Source organism: Rhopilema esculentum, chromosome 12 (assembly GCF_057945365.1).
Source record: "Rhopilema esculentum isolate cy_ngs chromosome 12, ASM5794536v1, whole genome shotgun sequence".
Classification (NCBI taxonomy): Eukaryota; Metazoa; Cnidaria; class Scyphozoa; order Rhizostomeae; family Rhizostomatidae; genus Rhopilema; species Rhopilema esculentum.
Genome location: NC_142826.1, coordinates 4,573,373 through 4,595,452, shown reverse-complemented (window position 1 = coordinate 4,595,452; position 22,080 = coordinate 4,573,373). Strand labels below are relative to the sequence as shown.

General features: G+C 35.7%; 1 protein-coding gene across 9 annotated transcripts in view; it reads left to right on the top strand.

Moving 5' to 3' along the window:
• Nucleotides 1-22,080, top strand: part of LOC135681616 (uncharacterized) — a 128,265-nt gene that overhangs the window by 33,824 nt on the left and 72,361 nt on the right. For 5 of the 9 annotated variants that reach the window (XR_010515627.2, XM_065196170.2, XM_065196171.2 and 2 more), the window contains 2 exons: nt 698-759; nt 7,341-7,618. Coding sequence is in view for 7 of the 9 variants with exons in the window: in XM_065196170.2 (XP_065052242.1) it covers nt 7,442-7,618 (177 nt within the window). In the remaining 2 variants the exon portion in view is untranslated. Of the gene's footprint in view, nt 1-697; nt 760-4,270; nt 5,179-7,340; nt 7,619-12,294; nt 16,254-22,080 lie in introns of those variants that run through there. The other 4 variants (XM_065196176.2, XM_065196175.2, XM_065196177.2 and 1 more) reach the window with 3 other exon arrangements.

Here is a 22,080-nt window from a genome sequence, read left to right as displayed (position 1 = left end):
TGAACAGAGAGTCTTTTCTCATCGAGAGTCAATTTGATTTGGTGTTGTTATGAATATTCCTGTTGCGTGCTGAGAATCCTTCCAATGTTAATGATTTTGTCTGTCTTGGTACCTCCGACAATCAACTCATATTTTTCCCTTATAACTTTGAATCATTTCATAATCCCGTCTTTGGTTCAAATCATGCTGAACGACAAAATATCATTTTATCGGATGCTTTTGATTTCTAACATTAGCAAAAGTTCGAGTCTGAAGCTCACTAACATCAATTATTCATATATGTAATAATGAAGTAATCACAAAAATTGTAGCTACAATGCCGTCGACTAATGTTCACATTTTGACATATTGCATCAATGGTAAGCTTGTCTATATGGTCAGCTACGTTTGCGCCTGGTATGTGTTCTTTTTAGTTATGTGTTCTTCGTTGGTGTTGGTATAGATAGATCGATTGATTTAGCACGTTAAACGCTTGCAAGGCAGTTGATTTGTTTCTGTTAATTGTTGTTACAAGAAAGTTAATTGAAGGAATATCAATCTGGAGGTGCTAATTGCATATTCGTTTGCAAAAATCTGATTGTTTTCAGATACCTGAAGGCCAATGAATTGCTAATTGGCTATTTAATTTGTCCATATATTATTTTATTGTACCAACTTTTATCACTTCATGTTCACGCTTTTCAATTTTACGTTTCAGTCAGATACACGAATAACAACAGAACACAGAAACCCAACATGAGTTTTTTAGATCAACGACAAGTAAGATTTTACGTTTACATTTCACTGATTTTCGTCATAGTATGCCAGTCATCAATGCCAAAATCCACTGTAGTACCGCAACGTCGCATATTCTGCCTTTGTCTATAATACCGCAATGTCGGTTTTTGAGGTTCAAATTGTTTTACGCTCGAGGTCCCAGGGTACAAGTTATTCTACGCTCGAGGAAATCGCGACGTGAGATACCTTGTGAAAAGAAGCTATAACTTTTCTTTTCGAAGCTTGTTATTTTCAAACTTTTCCAGCTCCTATAAAGTATTATATGTGCACGAATAGCGTGATCCGCTTGTGTAGGCCTTCGTGGAGTTAAGATTTTATTTAAGATTGCTTTTGTTTTGTATCCTCATCTACCAAAGAAGAGTGTACTGGGTATTATCAGTCTTACCTAAATGTTAAAAGATAAAACCGTCTGTTGTGTGAAATCCATTTAATTCACTCTAAATGGTCACAAAATATGTCAGTGTACTGTCCAATTAAGCAAAGTTTATCTTCACAAGCAACCCGCCTCTGTGACAGAGATTGTTAATCTAATCCCGCTTGTGGAGGACTCTTGAAGGCCAGATTACAGGCTTCAAAAATGTTACCTATAGCCACGGTAGAGAGACAATAAGAATCTGGAACAGATATCACGAAAGAATTTTGATACGATGTGTGTGTTTCAAAGCAGAATACGTTCAAAGCCTCTTTGGGGGAGTGGAAGTGGTGGTGTTTTGAAAAGGAAATGAACAATATGAAAACAAGGAGTGTTGGGTGTTCCAAGAAATATTGGCATCCATCGTAGCATCATTTTCTGATTGAGAGGAACCTCCTAAAAAACAAACTTTTATTAAGAGATTTCATTCAATAGAGATAAATGATTTCAGAAGCAGTTACTTCTTGAAGAAATGTTAGGACCCTTAGATAAATGTACTTTCTCAAGGAGAGCTTGCTTACGATGTGAGAAGACTAACAAACATGATCGCTTCACATCTTCTGGTTCTCTAGTGTCTAGACCGTGCCAAACGAATGCAATGTAAATGAATGTTGCCATGATGAGATAAGCTATGAGGAATTTGTTAGGAGTAAGATCTCAATCAATAGCATGTTAAGTTGATATGGTGAAGCCCAGCTTTTGTGATTCAGCCATATTTTGTTGGAAGAGAACAACTTGAAGAATGTAATGAGAATCAACAATGTTAAAGTGGATGCCATAAAGAGCTTTCTCTGGGTAAAAATAGCCCAAGGTAAATCAGTTGCTTCCAATATTAAAGCTAAAGACACAAACAAAATACGAATAAGCTAATTAACGTCACAGTACAGATTATAAGACGGTGATATGCAATCAGTGTAATTGGGATTTAGAACTGCGAGCTGAGCTGGAAACTTCCACTACCATTTAACTTGGAAAAACTATCCAAGAAGTGAATCGATGTGCGTTTTGTCATACAAGAAACATACTACATTTCAGTACAAGGCCAAAATAATTAGTTTTTCTAATAGGTTGAATTGGATGAATCGATTTTAATCAGATTAGGAACTGGATTGATTCATTCCATTTGAGCCAAAAACTGGCTGGAACAACTGTAGCTGATGCACACTGTCAGGGGCATGTGGATGATGGCTCTCCTTCTCTTACCGAAGTCCAAGTTAGACTAGAGTAGAAGCGTTGTGTACGCTGTTGTTAGTATTTTTTTAACAAAAGAACATCAAAAATCAAGGGTTCACGATAAAGAGAGCATCCAGATAAAGCTTTGCATGCCAAACTCATTAATGCTCTAAAGTAATTTTCTGTTGCAGTGACTAGTTTGATGGCTGAATGTTTACACTTATCCTAGTCTAGTTCTTAGAATTGTTCTTAGAATTGTTCTTAGAATTGTTCTTAGAATTGTCCTTAGAATTGTTCTTAGAATTGTTCTTAGGATTGACTCAAAATCAAAGCAATGATTTTTATCAAGAATATTTTTGATAGCCACAAAGCAAGCTTGAAACTTGATAAATTTGAAATTGTTTTGATTACGAGATCCTTCTTTGTAAATACTTAAAAGACTAGCTAGTAAATACTTTGTAAATACTTAAAAATTAACGCTAGTCTTTGGAAATTCTACGAAGTGCTTTTACATACTATTTTGAAAACACTTGCTACGAATTAAATCTTTTTTCTTTTTGTCCAACTAAGGCATAGGACGTATAAAACTTGAGTTTTTCACGCAACAAGAATCTTTGTAGTCTTTTCTGCGACATACCGAACAGCAAAAGGGTAGTATGTTACATCATTTTCCTAACCTCCCACGAAATAAACTGCATTGAATGAAAATATAGCCAGTTGGATTACAGATAAAAATTGGATTTGATCTATTAATGGAGCGGCTCTTTAGTCCTAAAGAGCTTATTGCTCTATGCATTCAATCACTAGATTTTCCCTAAAACGTTTAATTTTCGATGTTTAATCTTAAAGTTTCTTTTGTCGTTAAACTGGCCGCCCTGTACTGACGTTACAAATGAGAATTCGGACTATGTCTGAACATCTTTGCAGAGAGCTGACCAGACTTTTCTGCTACCATTGTCGTCACAGGCGTTAGTAATGAATACTAGGTGCCTTTTGAAGTGTAGAAACTGCTCCTTTGCACGCATTAAGTGAGATTTACCATCAAATAAGCTTATTGTACACGTTTCTGTGCACAGTTTAACTTTCGTCACTGATATGTGACTATTTCCTGACATATACTACTCTACAATGGCAGGACTGTTCGCGACGGAAACCTTTTCGTATCTGTTATGTCGAAGAGGCTGTAGAAAACTGATGCACATATTGACAGAGAAGTTGCTTTATGTTGTGGATCGTTTCCCGTTGCGGATAGTTTCCCGATGCATGCAATTAGTTCTGATCAGATGCGCCTTCAATATGGGAGTATGCATGTGGAAGTAGCGATAAAATAGAGAGATCTCAAGTTAACCTCCAATCTAGAGTCTGATGATGTACTCTGGCTCAAGAGATTCTTGCAAGTGGATTTGACTGATCCCAGAGGTTTACTTGTTTATTTAGGATAGGGGTCCTCAATCTGGGGTACAAACCATCAACCCAAAAAATCATTGCATAAAATTGATCCAAAGAAGTTTAAAATCGACTTACCCAAAATAAATAACTTTTGCTTGAATTCTTGACCCAAAAAGTAGTCTGATCACCCCTTTTCTAAAAATATTTTAGTGCCCAATGCCCCCCTGCGTGACCATGTACTTTTAGGTAAAAAAGCAGAAACCTTATTATTCTTATCGAAACCAAAATTGTCTATGCCAGTAATATTTTATTTCTTGAATCACCTGCAAAATATGTGGAAGTTAATGAAGGTTGGTTTGCACATTCTCATAAGGCCCTGTTGCCATTAGGTCTCAAAACGATTCCGAACAAATAGTATGAAAACGGACGAAAATTGAGCAATGGAGACACCTTTGTATTCGTTTCAGCATGGTTTCAGACTCTCTAGGCTTGTAACGGTAACGGTTAAAGAAAATACAAAAACGTATTGATCCGCGAAAGAAGACATACAAAAACAAGTAATCGAAATAGAGCTTAAATCAGCAGAAATTTAGGTTCCGCTTTTTCGAAAATTTGAAAAATCTGGTGAACAATGCAAGCTCTCTTGTTTGAGAGGCAAAAGGCCACCATGGCGGTAATCTCTTTTTGGCAATGCTCGCATGCTCTTTTAAATAGATTCAAATCCTGTTCAGGCTGCCTTCTGCTAGCCGGAAAATTTTTGCTGCCTTTCGCAAGCCAAAAAGTATGATGACGCCAAAATGGAATAGAAATGCACTTAAGAAATATCAGCCTAAGAACCTTTTGCTAGAAGATAGAATTAGTGTTGTCAGAAGTGAGAGAACATAAATCAATTGGTATGAACTGTTAGCGTGCAAATTTTAATCTTTTATAATTGAAGGGATAATTTATTTTCTTTACCAAGCAGCTCCATTTTATCACCTGATCTGTCTTTAAACGTTTTCAATGCTTTAACTATTGAGGGTGTCAAAAATGGCTTAGACTTTCTAAAGACTTTAAGGGCCTGAATAAATCGCAGAATGCTGTTCGACATCTGCTGTGTGTATTCTAAGGCGTAAATCCATTAGAATGTGAAAGCAAGCATAAACAAATAGCTCAAGAATCTGGCAAATGTTTGCAAAGGGGTTTCAAACCGTCTTTTTAGCATGGTATGGTACTAAGAATATCTTTCTAGTTCTAACCTATCTCATTTGATGGATGTTTTAAAGTCCAAAACATCAGTTCTGTCAAGAAATCGCCAACACCCAATATTCAAATCATTACTAGATACAATTAGGAAAGCCACTCAAGCTGACAGAATCGACCATTGAATGTCCATTTTTTGGCAGTCAAGGAACTCTTAAATAAGCTGTTATCATCAATAATGGCGGGTGAGAATACGGTTACCAATCGCTTTGATAAATGCTTTTTTAGCCAAAGAAGAAATTTCTAGTGCAGCTAATAGTTAATATCATCATAAAATATTTATATAGCAAAGTGTGATAGAATTAAGGCGATCATTTTCACTAATTTGTTGTTTTTAAGTTGACTTGTAGGAAGTAAAAGAGAACTGTTTATCTTACAGTTGGTATAGAACCTATTTTAATCCTTGATAGGAGTTCCTTCGAAGAGTTTACTTTAATAACAGAACAGCCCACACTCAGATTTGACTTGTTACGAGTTTCTTTGATGACCTTTGCTCAGCAGCTGAACCCGGATTCCATTACTTAGCCTATGCTGCTATTAACATTATAAACTGACCACTTTCGTAGCACCATTTCCAAAAATCCTATTAACAAAACACCTATATTTTACAGCCATCAGTGGCAATTTAGCAACCACTTTTTTCAACACTTGGGTGCCAGTCATTGCAAAGTTAAGTGAGAAACGGGTGCAGCTGTAAGGATATTTTGACACCGTGTCTTTCTAGCATACACAGAGACAGATTGACCGCTTACGGGCCCTTACGACAACTTATTTGGTTTGTTCTAACTGGAGCATTTTTGCTTAATCTGGGTTTAGATTTCTTTAAAGTACCCTCTCTCTTGTGACACTGTCACTGGATATGTGTGCCTTTACAGAGGGCAGATGCATTGACATTTGAGCAAAATAGAGAGTACATGGCTTAGGCAAAACTTAACCTTTCTATTTCTCGTATATAGTTTGCTAATTGTGGAATGATATAGTACCCATTTCAGACTTTAATTTCATTCTGATACAAGTGCTGCTACATTTAAACGAAACAAATTACAGATAATTAATTCCTTTCGATCCTTTCTCATTCCATCCCCATCTTGCCATGTACATCTCTTCGTTTATAAGATTCTCGATGCCCTTTACAAGTTTCAAATCTCTTTCTGTCTATTATTTCTCGATTCTTGCACATTGTTGGTGATATTCAATGTTGGTAATAGCTAAAGCCCGGGTTGTAAACTGAACGATAAAACTTTTCAACGTCAACACAATAGGCAAGCTGCTATGGCATGTCATTCGCCAAAGAGGCATGTACCAAGTATACCACTTCGTAGATACAACCAAGTAAAGTATAACTTGAAATTGATAGAACATTACATCTAAAATTGAAATTGATATAACATTACTTTTGATTAATTTTAATTGGGGCATTTAATAGAGGGGGCTTTTATTGAGAAAAAAATTAAGATAGGGGGCCTTTATTGGAGGGGGCGTTTAAAGAAAGGGGAGTTTATTAGAAGCAATACGGTATACTGTTGTCTATACATGTATGCATATGCATGTACTTATGTATGCATATATAGAACAACAGCTACGTTCTTATGTAATCGAAAACTGCCACGGAAAAACCAAATTGATGTTAGACAATCGCACAATTATTATTTCTCAGTACCAAAAATTATATCAATTTATCAAATGCCTTTTATAAAAAATTGTATCATTTTATCTTTGGTATCTTTAACTTTTGAAAGCTTGCTGATATGCAGTCTGAAATTTTGAAACCTTTTCAGATTTCGAATGGAAGGACAACATAGGTTTGACCCTCAAAGATGACCTCATTTTCAGGGTCATGAGCTTAATGAAGAACAGGAGCACCGTCCGATTCGCAAAAGTCGGACGCGTGAAAGTCGGGCATTTGTATAGGTGGGACAAATTCGTATCCCAAAGCGTGTGTTTCTTTGAAACCGATTCGCGTACGTCAGGCAGATTTCCTTGGTATGCATTGATTCTCTTTGGGTATGCGATACTAGGTACTGATACAAATTGCGTCTAACAAGATTCGAGCCTCTTCCATCGCAAATGACGAAACACGTTATCGTTTAGACAGTTGAATCACCTAAGAAGATGATGTAACGTTTTAATACAGTAAGACTTAAAAAGTCAGTGTTTGGAGTTTTTTATTCGTGAAGTCAACGGTGAATGGCCTGCGCAAGTCAATATTTTACGTACCAAAGGCTCAATGTTAAGGGCTTGTCTTTGTAATTGGCTTTATGTTAATAAGATAGCGACTGTGCGTAGAATGAGAGATTAAATCGCGTTGGTATGTTGCTGAATTAAACGATATCCCGATTTTTTACAGACATTGCTGACAGTTGGCCAGTGATGCGATCTGCTATGGCGTGCAACATAGAGGTTTGGGATGTCGAGCACCAAGGCATTTGCTCCTGTTAATACTTCGCCATGAATCCAAGTAAGATCAACAATAACAGCTGCCCAAAGTTTTACAGCGAAAAGGACATTCACAAGTTATCATGCCGGTCTTGCAATGAAAAACTGACGAACATGAGAAAGACTGCCGTACGGTGGTTGTACATGGAATGGTATAAGAGAACAGTGCTTGGTCAGTGCTTACCCGCGGTGAGTCAGGTCTTTTATTCTACAGTGGTTTTTTGATAGGCATATCGTCTGGTGCATGTGGTAACTTCTTCGGTAAATCATGTGGCTTTCTAGAGATCTAGATCATTGTCAAGGGCTTTTGTTGCAGCGTTTCCGATTAAGACCCGAATAAATCCAGGTTTTCCGGTTAAATTCGGCAGGGAGGGTCTTTAGGCACATCAAAGACTTTTGTTTTGAAACTCAAAGTTACAGCTTGGCAAGATCTGTCGCATTGTTCCTTATGTATAGAAGCTTTTTTAGTCTTTCGTATCATTCGAAATTTAGCTTTCGTTTATCAGGTAGATAATTTCGATAGCCAAACTGTAGGCTAGGGTCATGCAAAGAACACTTATATGTATTTTTTCAAGATGAGATATCATATACCAGCAATAATTTTAATAGAGTTGTAGATATTCTCCAACTCTCACAAAAAATTCGCGATCTACGATTTTACAACGTAGTTTTTCATTCAAATTTGATTAATGAGCATCAATCGTACATGGATAAACGTAACTTCAACCTGCACTCCAATTCCCTTTATAAAATCTCTTTCCTTGCATTCTCTTCTTACCCTCGCTCATTTTGTTAAACAAGAAATTTGAAAATCCATGGTCAGTTGTATTTTCATTGGTTGGTCAGTTGTATTTTCATTGCTAAAAATGTATGCTATAACAAGCATTTATATAATCAATGGCTCTCTAGATTCCCTGAAAATCCTCCCCAACTTTTGCAACTGGGGAAGCCCGGATGGCTCGTATACTCAGCCATATACCCATTCATTTCCTCATCACATACACCGCTCCTGTACTAAAATTCTCTAAATCAGAGAACTTTTCCTTGTTCATGTCAAGTTTTCTTCTATTGCCTCAAGTTGTTGTGTTAGCGCGCAAATGTTCCAATCGCGGAAACATTGCTTAAAAATTCCAGTTGTTGCTGCGGATTTTCTATTTTCATCTGATACTCTATCTTCACCTCTTTGCAAATCGCATCATCTATTTTATCCATAAACACAAGGATAATGTTTCTATCATTATTTTGATTTTGATTTGTGAGACTGATAAATCGCGTTACTTTAATCCATAATTTACAGTTGATTGATTGAAATAATATTTTTTGCATCAGTGCTCACGTATTGCAAACATTTTAGCGGTGAATTTTCATTAGAGAAGCAGATCTCCATTGCATTCAACGAAGGGTTAGATGTTGATTCTCTTAGGTGCAAAAGCTCCATATGAAAATGCAACTTTATCTATGAAAACAGTCAGTATTTTGAAACACGAATGCACGAGTTGCTTTGATGATTCTATTTTTACAAACGTTTTAACACACAATCAGACCTTTCATCAGATATTACGTCTCAAATTCGTACAAAATCTGGTCCACCATTAGTCCTCTGTATGCCCGTTTCTTATCTGATTTGCCCATCTCCAAACAATTAGAAAGCCAGGAAAATAAGAAATAATCTTTTAATGTGTTTCGGTTTATTCATTGCTTTATTTTGTTATATCGTTTAATACATGATTTTCAGTCTTCTTTTCGACACCGTGGTCCTGTTTTTAGATCAATAATTTCATCGCTTTCTGCGTTTATCACATTGTGGCCCTAACAAATGATTGGAAGTCTGTGTCCCTGGGAAACAGATGCTATTAAACATAAATTGGTTCTTTTTCTTCAACTCGTCGTTGGATCTTTGGCGATTAATTTTATGCAAGCAGTCACCTTTCTGGAATCATATTAACTTTTTTCAATACTAAATAAATCCTGTCCTTACTGTTCAAAATCTTTTTGCTGAGACAATAACAAATATGCTTCAAAAACATTGTTTTTCTAGCCTTTCCATCCACCTTAGTTTATTACAAGCATCTCTATCGTGTTCAATCTGTTACAAGCACAGTAGTTTTCTCAGTCTATCTATTCTGCTTCAAGTCCCTTTATGCATAAAACATCTTTCAAAACTGTCCTGATTACAGTGTTTTCTTCGAGATGAATCTTGTTATGTACCAATAAATTTCAAGATGCTTGCTAACTCTCGTGGTGGCGATCTAAAGTGAGGTTAGTTATGGACCCTATTGTAATTAGACGAAAGCTTGTATTGCTTTCTGTGGTGTCCGCTTGAGTTTTGTTTGCAGCTATTCAAAGATGTATTTCTGTGGAGTTTTACTGTCCTGGGAAAATGTGGTGAGACTATCACAGTACATATTTTTGTAAATGCTTATGTTTCTGTGGTGCAAGTAATCTCAGTGTAGTGATGCCTTTTGTGAGTAGTCTCTCTACAACGGCACAAAGATGTATAAAAATCTAAATCATATACTTCTTTATGGCACTGAACATAAACAAAATCTCAATCAGCTATTGATACCTAGGGTAAATATCTGGGCTCTAGCATTTTTGTTGAAAATCATACTTGTGCATTATCTAGCATTCTCTTATGCGTAAGAGGTTAGAGAGAAAATTGTAATGAGAGAGAAAGATATTAGATGAAAACAAAAGTTAAAGCAGTTGAAATTTGTAAATACACTATATTCCCATTTTTACATAGTATGGTTTGATATTATGGTATGCAACTATCTAATACCAGAGAAATAACTTGGTTTAAATGAATGAAATTGGCTTGGTAACAGCTAATTGTTTTGTAAGAAGAAGAGAATTGACGTGGAAGAAAAACTGTAACTGTAAATATCTTTTGGTATGTTTTCTGGGCTTAAATTGCTGTAATCAGTCTTGTTCGTCACGCAGACACTGGTCTCAACCACGGCTTTCTGCTGCAACATAACATTGTTACTATTACAAAGACATCAAGTTAAAAAATAAACAATTACAGTCAAAAGAAAAACTGGATTAAGAGTGCTACAACCTTTGAACCATGAATATAAGATAAAAATGATTGAAATTTTCAAAGTAAGCTTGCTAAAGTAGGATAAATTAATGTGTTTAAGAACTGAAACAGAAGGGAGAACGGCAATTAAGCCAACAATGGAGAGATGGTAAGAGTAAAACTTAAGCTTGTTTAAGAGAGGGCGTTCATTCTGCGAAGAGTATCTGAGGATTTAAAATATTGTTCGGGGAGTAAGGCGAATTAGCGAGGAATGAAAACGCATCACAAGAACGAAGGAGGGAAATATTTGTGCATATGAACTAGGCTTCAGATATTATGCTTTCCGGATTATATATTTACATAAATAAGAAAATAAAACAAAATGTTGGAATGCAGTGTTTGGGTTAACGTCATTTGTGTATAGATTATATTGTATATAGTGTTTATGCAGGTTGGCGAATATACATACAAGAGCTAATCAGGAAGTTTAGAAGGGAAAATAATAGCTGTTTGACAAGATTTTGTCGAAACAATCTTTCCGCTCTTCAGTATAGTAGTCAAATCTATGTGAAAGGACACAAAATACGCATATTTGTCTTTCAACTTAAGCAGATGGATTAAATGTGAAAATTCTTTCTTGATCTCCTTATCTTTAGTTTAGGAATATAGTGTCTCTTTCGTATGCTATTTATGACAACTTTATTTGTTTTTATTTGAAAAATTCGTCATTGGTCGATCATAGAAAAAATATCGCTTTGTGCCTCAATCGTGTTTATATGTCCCGAATTCCCACTCAGCATAACTAGAGACGAATATCGTCCAAGATAAAGAAGATTAGTATCCTCTTAGGGCAGGGTTTGATATCAAATAGATTTGTTACTTAATAAAGAAAGGAGACGTTCCAAACAGTGTGCCATACAAACTAACACTTGCTGCATCAATCCTGCAGGTTATTTAGGTTATGTATTTAGGTTAAAATATTCGCGCTGGGTGAGGTAATACATTTAGATACACAATCAATTTAGTGGAGTTCTTCTTTTATCAACTCTTGAATGTGAATTACTTTTTGATGAGATTGCCCAGATAAACCAACGAAGCTTCTTTACTCTCTGAGACATTTTCATTAAGACTTTTTAGATTTTTAGTTTTGTAGGATTTCCCGGATTTAACTCTTACTACATCCTGTACTTTATTGCCTTGAAGGTATTCATCGATCATCTTTATCATCTATTTATGTGAAGCTTCTCTTTGTTAATTCTTTGTTGTATTTTTAAGCTCTTAATGAAGTTTTTTCTATCAATCTTGTTCTTGGATTTAAGTTTACAAAAAATTTATTTCGTTTCATGAAGCTTTAAATTTCGTGGTTTCCCTAACCTTATGTTTTGCATGAAAGGAATAGATGATACTGATGGAAATATCAACATAGATATTAACATGTCGAATATATAATTTTTCATTTTTGAACATTCATTCTGCTGTGATTCATTAATGTTATGTTATGTTATGTTATGTTATGTTATGTTATGTTATGTTATGTTATGTTATGTTATGTTATGTTATGTTATGTTATGTTATGTTATGTTATGTTATGTTATGTTATGTTATGTTATGTTATGTTATGTTATGTTATGTTATGTTATGTTATGTTATGTTATGTTATGTTATGTTTTGTTATGTTATGTTATGTTATGTTATGTTATGTTATGTTATGTTATGTTATGTTTTGTTATGTTATGTTATGTTATGTTATGTTATGCTATGCTATGCTATGCTATGCTATGCTATGCTATGCTATGCTATGCTATGCTATGCTATGCTATGCTATGCTATGCTATGCTATGCTATGCTATGCTATGCTATGCTATGCTATGCTATGCTTTGCTATGCTATGCTATGCTATGCTATGCTATGCTATGCTATGCTATGCTATGCTATGCTATGCTATGCTATGCTATGCTATGCTATGCTTCGATGAAATTTAGTAAAACATGATGCGAAATGTTGTAAAACGTTGATATGATGTGCTTTGGTTTCTATGATATTATACGATATTGCTTGGCATGATGTATAAATTGATTATTTTTCTGTTCCGTAGTATTTAAAAAGAGAATGGCTAAAGTAGAGTCATCCATCAGTTGATACTGTGTGTTACTGCTAAAAGAATATAGTTGTAATTGAGAATATGCTGGAAGCGATATGATCTGCAGATAAATTCGAAACATATCACTATCAACTCTGTTATCACATTGCTAGATCCATATTACTGATAAGCTTCACTCTAATAGCCAATCACTCAGCAAGAATTCGCTTCTTTAGCTTTAAGCCACATAGAAAGCTGCAAGAAACAATGAATTATTGGGAAGACTTGATTAGAAAACAGTATCCTGTCATTTGGAGCCAACAATCGGTTTAAAAGCCAGTAAATCAATACTTCCCTGTTTTTTCCTTTTTTAGCTAAATTGCCAAAGGTCATTTGTGGACTTCATTTTCAAATGTGTGTTTTGCACGTTGCTAGTTGTTTGGCAAGCATTAATAAACTTCTTTAGTTTAACAAATCCTTCTAGTGCCACTTAAATTTCTTCTTAGGAAGATTACACGGGATGGTGGCTAGCTATCTATATCAGTTGATATTGTTTGCTAGATAAGGGCCTTAACCCTTATTTCTTGGATTAAAAGTAATCCGATTGTTCACTAAACAACTACCTTAGGCTTGAAAACAATTTATCATTTGTTAGAGCAGACATGGGAAAAACAGTCTTATTTGCCTGCAGTCGTCTGATAGAGTTATTAACTATTGAATTTTCAAGATTTCCTTGTTGTTCCCATAAGTTTTTGATTTATTAAAGTTGTTTTTCTTGTAAATGATTCTTTAGACGTCCACATTTCGAACCATTTTCAACTAAGCTGTAACTTGCTTCTAGCAACCGCAAATAAAACTATTCCTTCAATAATTAAGGTCTTTATCAGATAATGGGTACTTTCTTTAGTGATAACAGCTGTTGTGGGAATGGATAATGAGAGATACAAAAACATAGGCCCTAAAATAGGTTCATTTGTTTTGAAACACAGTTTTGGAAGAAACTTCAGACGCTAAAAATGAGCTGCTTTGGTGTATAAACATAATGCGTATGTCTAAATGCGGCATTCTTTTCCTGGCTGTAAAGTTTGTCTACATAAAATATTGCAAATGCTTTCGTCATGCTTCGAAATAGGAAGCTCTGAAAGGGGTATACCTTAAATAGAATGTAGCAATAATTTGCATGAGACATTTAGATTTGGCGCTGTTTGTCACGAGACTGTCACGAGGCTGAATGACAGTTAATAGACAACCCTGCATGTAGCTGAGTAGAGGGTTAATTGATTTCAAGGCAGGAGAAATCAAATGTTTAGCAGCCCTAATATCTGTATCTATTTCTTAATCACCATCAACGTGAAAAAGCTGATTTGAGGAAACATGCTCAGTTATAGAAATTGAGGATTTCCTGTAAAGCGTTGTTCATTGACTGGGTTCTCTTACACAAAGGAGGAAGTAGACGGTTGACCATGACATTAAGAATGTCTCATTTTGTATATTGTTGTGACATGAAGTTGTACCAGTTGGCACTGATCGTAAACTCGGCGCCAACAGCAGATGGCAAGAAAATCTAACAAATGATGTCACTCTTAAAGCAATTTATGTCATCTGAAATCTTTATAAGGACACTGCTGTTTTGTGGTCTTTTTTGATCCGTTCTTTCACAGTGATTCACGTATTTAACAGAAATTCATGACTGCATCCACCTAAAAGATTTTTAAATGTCGATTCCTTATTGTTTGCCATTCATTTTCTGGGAGACTTGTCGTCTTCTTTTGCCAATGAAAGTTCCCTCGCACTTGATTGCAAATCACATATTCTTCGTCTTCATATATTAGTAGGCTGCTTAAGAGTTTAATACTGTGAAACTGTTCAGTTTTTACTCTTATACTTTTCACAATATTACATCTCAGTTATATTTAACAAGCCATTGAAAGAAGTTTTTATTACCTTGATTGGGTCCTTGATATACATTTCTAACTTAAAAATGACTGGAGTCATATAACTATTTGAAAGTTGCATCAAGCTACTTTTTCATATAACTACAAGTCCCTATTGTTGTAATCCACTGTATTCACGCTTTCTTTAAGCATTGTACTGTATTCAGAGATGTATTTATGTGCACTCTTTCGTCTGTTAAGTATTGCATTAGCGCTGCCATCACCGCGTCCTTAAACATGTCAATTATTCTTAATAACGTAGAGAAAGAAGCATGTTTCTATTTCATATACAGCGTGCATAATATGAAAAGATTTCCTCTTTGATCATTGTTTGCCCAGTGTCAATATGCTCATTGAAACAGAAAAAAGGAACACACACCACACGTTCGGGAAGAATCATTCTGTTTTTAGATCAGCTTCAGAACACACTAAAAACCTTCGTGTGCCACCTGATAAAAACTTCTGGTTTAGCTGTGAAATCACCGTATCTAAGAAATGAAATGTGGGTCTTTGCTCTTCCATATCAAGAAGTAGATCAGCAATTTGGCTATATGCTGATAGATCCCCGCCCTGCATTACCAAGGTCATAAATATGATGTTCAGTATGGTTTTTCCTGAACAGTTAAACAAAAGGGAGAAAAATTTATAGACGTTGATAACAAATGATCTTGGGTTAAGTTGACGCCAGATTTAGGTTTTTCAAAAGGGTGATCGCGTTACCCGAGGCTGGTTTCACCACCAATAAGTATATGGGCTAATGGCAATTCTCATTTCTGGTACTTGGGTCAAACTATGCTTTCATTAGAATCAGCATAATACCATTAGTACTGTTAAAATGACTAAAAGTGGAGCATAGTTTAGGGGCCAGATTGCTCTTTGCAAATTAGACTTTTTATGTCTAATCGATCCTTCATAGAATTTCTTCACCCAGCCAGTTCTATCCAATTAAATTCTAGCCACTACTAGGTTGGCCTTGTGTAGTCGTGAAAAGAAGAACTCATGGAAAATCAATCTGTTTTCTGCCGAGGCCCCAAAGAACGTTTTTCATTCTAGTCCAATCAAATTGCAATCAGATTTCAAGCAAAACGTATAAGCTGATTCATATGCAAATTGTCCCTACGTGAGAACGCAATGTATGCACGGTGGCCTAATTTGCTACACAAGCCTTCAATATAAATTACTGTTTGATTGTTATTGGCGCACAAGTCAAGAGCTCCTCGTATTGGCTTTGAAATGTAATTAAGAAGTACTAGGGCTGTTATGCATATTTCCTTCCATCCACATTTAACTTCTATCCACATGAGAGTTCTCAGCGTCATTAAAAAATTAGCCCTTAAACCTTTTTTTTATAAAAACGAACTTTTTTATATATAGTTGATAGATTGTATTTGAGTATATGGAGAGCTAAAGATCTGAACACTTAGATCAGTGATCCAGTTTTTTGATCTAGTCAAAGGTGAATGCAAAAGACTACCTATAAAAGGGGTCTTTGTAGCTATGGCAACCATTGTCCTTGGCATTAGTGATTGGCTGGTTCGCAAAAAGCAGTTGATGTTGATTAGGTATGTTAGATATGATTAAGGATCAGAAATACCGTTAACGATGCATATCAAACACGTGATCCAAGAAGCTGATAACCAGGTCACGAGTTTTGTTGGATGCATTGCAGTAACATTCGAGGTCTTGCAAGGAGCATTACGTCGCAATCTAAAAACAAGTGCACAAAGATGTGGAAGCCTGTGACAAGCTTGCATCGCTTTCTTATTAGTGAATAATCTTTCAATATCTGTAAGTAGACACATTTTCAAGAAAAAAGGAGAGTTATTTTTTCTTGTTTTTTTTTGTATTATTTATTGCAAATATTCATTTTAAATCTCACATAATAAGCCTGATTAGTAAACGAAATCATAATTTCCGGCGGCATTAAGGATCAATAGCTTGTAGCTAGTTAAGTCGGTGTGAGTCACGACACCATGCCTGATCTATATATTAGTTTTTAACTTGAAGGCCCATGCCTTCTCTAGTTTTTTTCTTTCCTTGAAAATCTGCACGCAGTTGGAGAGGCCCTGTTCTCGACACATGGAATTTCTATTCATGGTGCCTTGATCCTAAAGCTATAATTACCAACTCTGGGCACATGGTGCTTGTCGTTAATTTTAGGCCCATTTGCCTATTCAACCCCATTCGAAATGTTTTTGCTTCATATCATTATGATATCTTCTATCCATCTATAGTAATGTTTGTTTATATTCTTGCAACCAAGAGAGATGTCTTCGAGGCCAGTTTCGCAGTTTTTTTAATGCCAGAGAAATGAAGCATAGTTTGCTCATTTTCAGCTAACACCTTGTAGCTCTTTCGACAGAAATGTTTGATCAGAAGAATACGATACCTAATCTGGCTCCACTTTCAATCTTTTTCCAAGAAAATGTGCGATACCATCTATTCTCCCGTGAACTTTTTACCAAAAGTGTATACAGTCCACTTTTAAGTACCACGATTTGATTCTCTCGCTGTAATTTGCGAGTCTATATTTGGTGTTTTACTCCTATTTGATCAATGTTGAAGACCGTTGTAGGAAGATGTTCGTTTTAGGGAGGTTTCCGTTGTAATACGGTATCAATCTTTGGAGTTTAATTTAACAGGCTTTGACAGCAAGAAAATAATTTTTCGACAAAATATATTTGTTCGTTTCTTTGGAAGCGTCTGTCATTAGGTTGTGTCTATTTGGTGTCTGTGTGTTCAAATTGGCTCATACCAAGACTGTTCTCCATATCACTGTTATGTTTTTATATGCTAGAAGTAGGGTGTCCTTTTTATAGCTATGAGGTAGATTATTGAAAATTGGAATGAAATGCGAAAATGATTGGATATGCTTTTGTTGTTTTCTAATAACTGATTATTATCTTCTTTATTTTCACCAATTAAGCTGTTTTTAAGCAGACACGAGTACACAAAAGGCATGTGCCCAGCGCCTCTAATGAAAAGGTAGTTTATCGTTTTCCTTCACAAGGGATTCCTCGCTTTTCAACCTGTTGCTCATACCAAAACTCCTAGCACTTAAAACGAATCTGTTTTTTCATCAATGTGTAAAAGCTGTAGAGGTATTTTCTTTTTCTTTTGTACGAGCACCTTTGCGGAAACTTTTGATCATCACGTGCAGGCGAAACTATGCAATTCGTTTTGCAAGCTTCAATGAAAGTGTTTTAGAATGGTACTTGTACGTAATGGAATCTAAAATTTTTGGAACAGTAAACCCTCTATAAGCGCTTCCTCCAAAGTCAGAACATCGAAATGTTGGGACGCCCGATGAAGCCCGGTTGATGATGTCTGCATTGTTATTCGATTCTGATCTCAATCACATCATACTAAATAGAATAAAAACATGCTCACTTTATAAATCCATAATTGAGCATTATGCCTCTTAGCTAAAGATTACCAATTGTTGATTAATCAATGTTTTCAAGTGCTGCCTCGATTTGGGCGCCATTTTTGTTATATTTTGAGCATGCCCTTACTTGCCTGTCACACAACAATCAATAAAAAGAAAAGTCTTTAGAGCATAAAATTAGCTGTTATTAATCAGGTGAAGTATGTCGTCAAAATTGGTCCAAATTGGCTAATCTCTTGGCACTTTAAGCTATCTTTGAAGCGTTTTACTTCATACTTGTTATTCACAAGATCACGTTATTTTTTTGTAATCAGTACGTTTTGATCTTTCTTCATTTGGAAGGCGTGCAGCGCTGCGGAGGAGAGGTTTTTCTTAGTAATGTTAGACAATCGATTTCCAAATCAGAATCTGTTTGCAAGTAGGTCCAGGAGATCGGTATATTGATAGTCAGAGTTGAGAAAGAGGAAAATGCAAAACTCATTTCCTTTTTTATTCCCTATACCTGCACCATAATTTTTTGATAGAAATCTAAAGGCAACTCACCGAGAAAAATTGTTTTTCTCACTTTTGTTACCTGGGTTAGCATAATGTCCCTCTTGAACTCAGCGGACGTTTAGTGTGCAAGCAGGATATTTGTATGACTTTTGAATTTTATCATGCCTGGTTTAATTGGAATTCTGCAATTATTGAAAGACTTTCAACTGTTCTAGGCCAGATATGAAGAGAGACTCATATGTTTAGGTTGCTAGGGTTGCAGGCCGGTAAAAGGATGAGGGTGTAGCATTCAGTATTTGCTCCAAATCGAACACCCTTTTCAAGCACCGTCTCTATCTGGGCCAAAGAGAATATTAGGCCTTTAGGATTTTGCTGCACCGCTTGTTGCCCCCCCCCCCCCTTCCTCCGCCCTCAGTTTTCAAGAAACGAGTATTTTAAAGACCTCAGTTCTTTAAAACCACAGCCCTTTAGTTTCCTTATTAAATACAATTTTCCACTGAACAGCAATTCTGCAATTATTGAAAGACTTTCAACTGTTCTAGGCCAGATATGAAGAGAGACTCATATGTTTAGGTTGCTAGGGTTGCAGGCCGGTAAAAGGATGAGGGTGTAGCATTCAGTATTTGCTCCAAATCGAACACCCTTTTCAAGCACCGTCTCTATCTGGGCCAAAGAGAATATTAGGCCTTTAGGATTTTGCTGCACCGCTTGTTGCCCCCCCCCCCCTTCCTCCGCCCTCAGTTTTCAAGAAACGAGTATTTTAAAGACCTCAGTTCTTTAAAACCACAGCCCTTTAGTTTCCTTATTAAATACAATTTTCCACTGAACAGCAAAACAAAATTAGAAAGAGGAAAATGGTCATTTCTCTGTGTCAGAAACCGACTGATTCCAGATATCTTGCACATCATGACACATTCCACCAATAGAATTGTAAAAAGGTAAAAACAAAAATACGTAGATAGAGACAAATATACTGATCATTGTCCTTACAACTATCTGACTTTTCGATCATTTGATAAGCTAGGAATAACTCCTTTTTTGCTATTCACACAATATTAAATACTATATCTAACTCTCTTTAATCTACAAGGTTGTGTGACAGCGTAAAATTTAACTAAGCCGGGGTTGGTATTACTTCACGATTTCTTAGATTAAGCTTATCTGCCACTTACGTTTGGCTTTGCATATGAAATACCTATTCAATTATAAATCTAGAAAACTTTGTTACCAAATGTGACTCGATGTAAAGAATAATTCTACTAGAAGACATTTCTTAGAATATTGAGACTTGAACGTGGCAAAATTTAAAAGTAAACTAAAATAATAGCCAGGCTTGGATTTCATCAACGATGGACTTTCAATCTCTATGAGTTATATATTTAAAAAATGTTCCCTTACTAGCGTTGGTTTGCCCTTAAAGTAGGAACATTTTGCCTTACAAATTTTCAAAAAATTCACTTAAACAAAGCCAAATGAATGTTAGGCGCCGTCGGTCTTTCTGAACAGCGTCTGCACAACTTTTTTCATGGACTCTTTTGGCGTTTTTACCGTTATAGTATTCTATTCAAAAGTCATTTTCCGCTTGATGTGATTTAGCAATGTCGTTTTATCTAATTTTTGCAGTATAAAATATGTCAGGATTTGAAAAATATGTCAGGTTTTTATATTCAATTGAATTACTGTTTGACGCATTTAAAGTATAACCTAAAACAAGAACATCTGTAGGAAAAGCTTCAAAAGGAGAAGCTGCATATGCAAAAATAAAATTAATATTGATGACCCTAGGCGATAAACTTTCATAGAATTTAATTTGAGCTACTGATATCTCAAAATTGATGGACAAACTCGACCAAAGAGACCTTTCTTATCAAGAAATTTTTATGCAAAACTTCTAGCAACTTATGCAGGAAACATCAAAGACTAACTTTGAATATAAAATTTCAAGCTTACGTCACTGTCCTAAGTAAAGAAAGTTGTCTGTTTTTTCAAATAATTCGACAGGGAAGCGACGGAATTATCACTAATCCAATGATGCATCACATCAAATTATTAAAAGTGCACACCCGAGTTCCTTGTTCCCAAAATACCATATCATTGAACTATTAGATCTTGTTAACTATAATGGGAAAGAGGGACCAAACGTCAATAGTACCTCGATTCGAAATATTCATCTATTGTCAAACGAGGCAAGCAGATTAGGCGAATTTCCGATCTACTTCGAAACTGATTGGTATTAAGGGCCACATTTAATGGATTAGTTTGTTTATTTAAAGACTTTTGTAAACAAACGATCAAGGGAGACAGTATATCTGTGTGTGAGGGCATGCTTACTAGGAATTTCTGCATACAATGTCGTAGTGCTTAATCCATTGGTTTGTTTCAAACACATGTGGTACGGCATAACTTGTCAACTGCTTCTGCGAAACACACTGCTTTTATTACGTAGGACCCCAATCTCTTGTCTTGTAGCTAGGAGGGAGCCTGTATTACTCATTGCACATCCGCAGTGCTCATTGGATAGCACATGCGAAAAATTCGAGCTTGGTCAATAACACAGCAAGGTTGAATAGCTTTCTTTTCAAAATCATCTCATTGGGAAGCTTGGGAAGAAAATTTTTCCTTCAGTCTTTTTCTGCGGGTTTCTCTCATCTCGGAACTGACGTCAGAATGAGAAGGTCTAGGCTAGAGTCCGAAGTCATGATGGTTCTGTTTTCGTATTTATTACTTTGAGGATGTGACAAATGTTGCCAGGAAAGGCGAGGTATTGGTGTTGTGAATGCTTTGAAGAAAGCTGCAACTAATCCATGTGGACACGTGCTCTTAATCAGACACTATCCATTCCCTTTTGCATACTGAACAGTGTGACTGTGCTTTTCAAGTACTCGCTTGTTTGTTTATAAATGTGCTTTTTCAGAATACGCGAACAGTGTTTACGAAAATTGCTCCAGGAGGTAGTTTTCAAAGAAATTTTTCTCTATTGAATCTTTCCTGTAAGTGACATTCATTGAAGGTTTATGACACCTGACAACGACAATTTTCAGTTAGTTTTTTTAAGATTTGAGTTTTTTCGAAACAAGCTTAAGAAATAGCTGTATTTGTGTAGCTTATAAAGAAATGGCAACAATTGCGTAGCCTGATGCCATAAGCAAAATATGATGCCGCAAAATATTCACGGGACAGAATTATTTTTGGGATTTCTTTTGAGAAGTGATTCATTGATGACGTCATAACAATATTATTTAGATTCTCCATTAAGTGTCTATTGTTTTGAATTGATTTGTAAACTTAAGAACTAAACCAAATTTAAATGATTTTAAAGCAAATGTGGCTTTGTCTTGGTGAACTTTGTTTAAATTTTCACATATATGGCCATTAACAATGATTCTTCGGAATATGTTTTCGGAAGTTCTGAATGCTTCTTTTTATGTCGACAACCTTTTTGCTGTGATGAATTGGATGCGTATGGCACTCCTTTGCGCAAATCACCAATTGGTTGATAAAGTTTAGTTGATGCTATGCCAAATGACTGGGAAGGGCGGTATTGATTGGTTTGCATCTGAAAAATTGAAATTGAGGCATTTTTGCTCGAAAAAGCACTTTTTTATGATTTAGAAAAATATTCAGCTTAAGCCAAGGAGACACGAGAGGTCCACGAGACCTCGCTCTATTCTGAATCAGAGATGTATGCATGCTGAATTTTTTGCCATTAAAAGGAATATGTTGCGTTTGCAG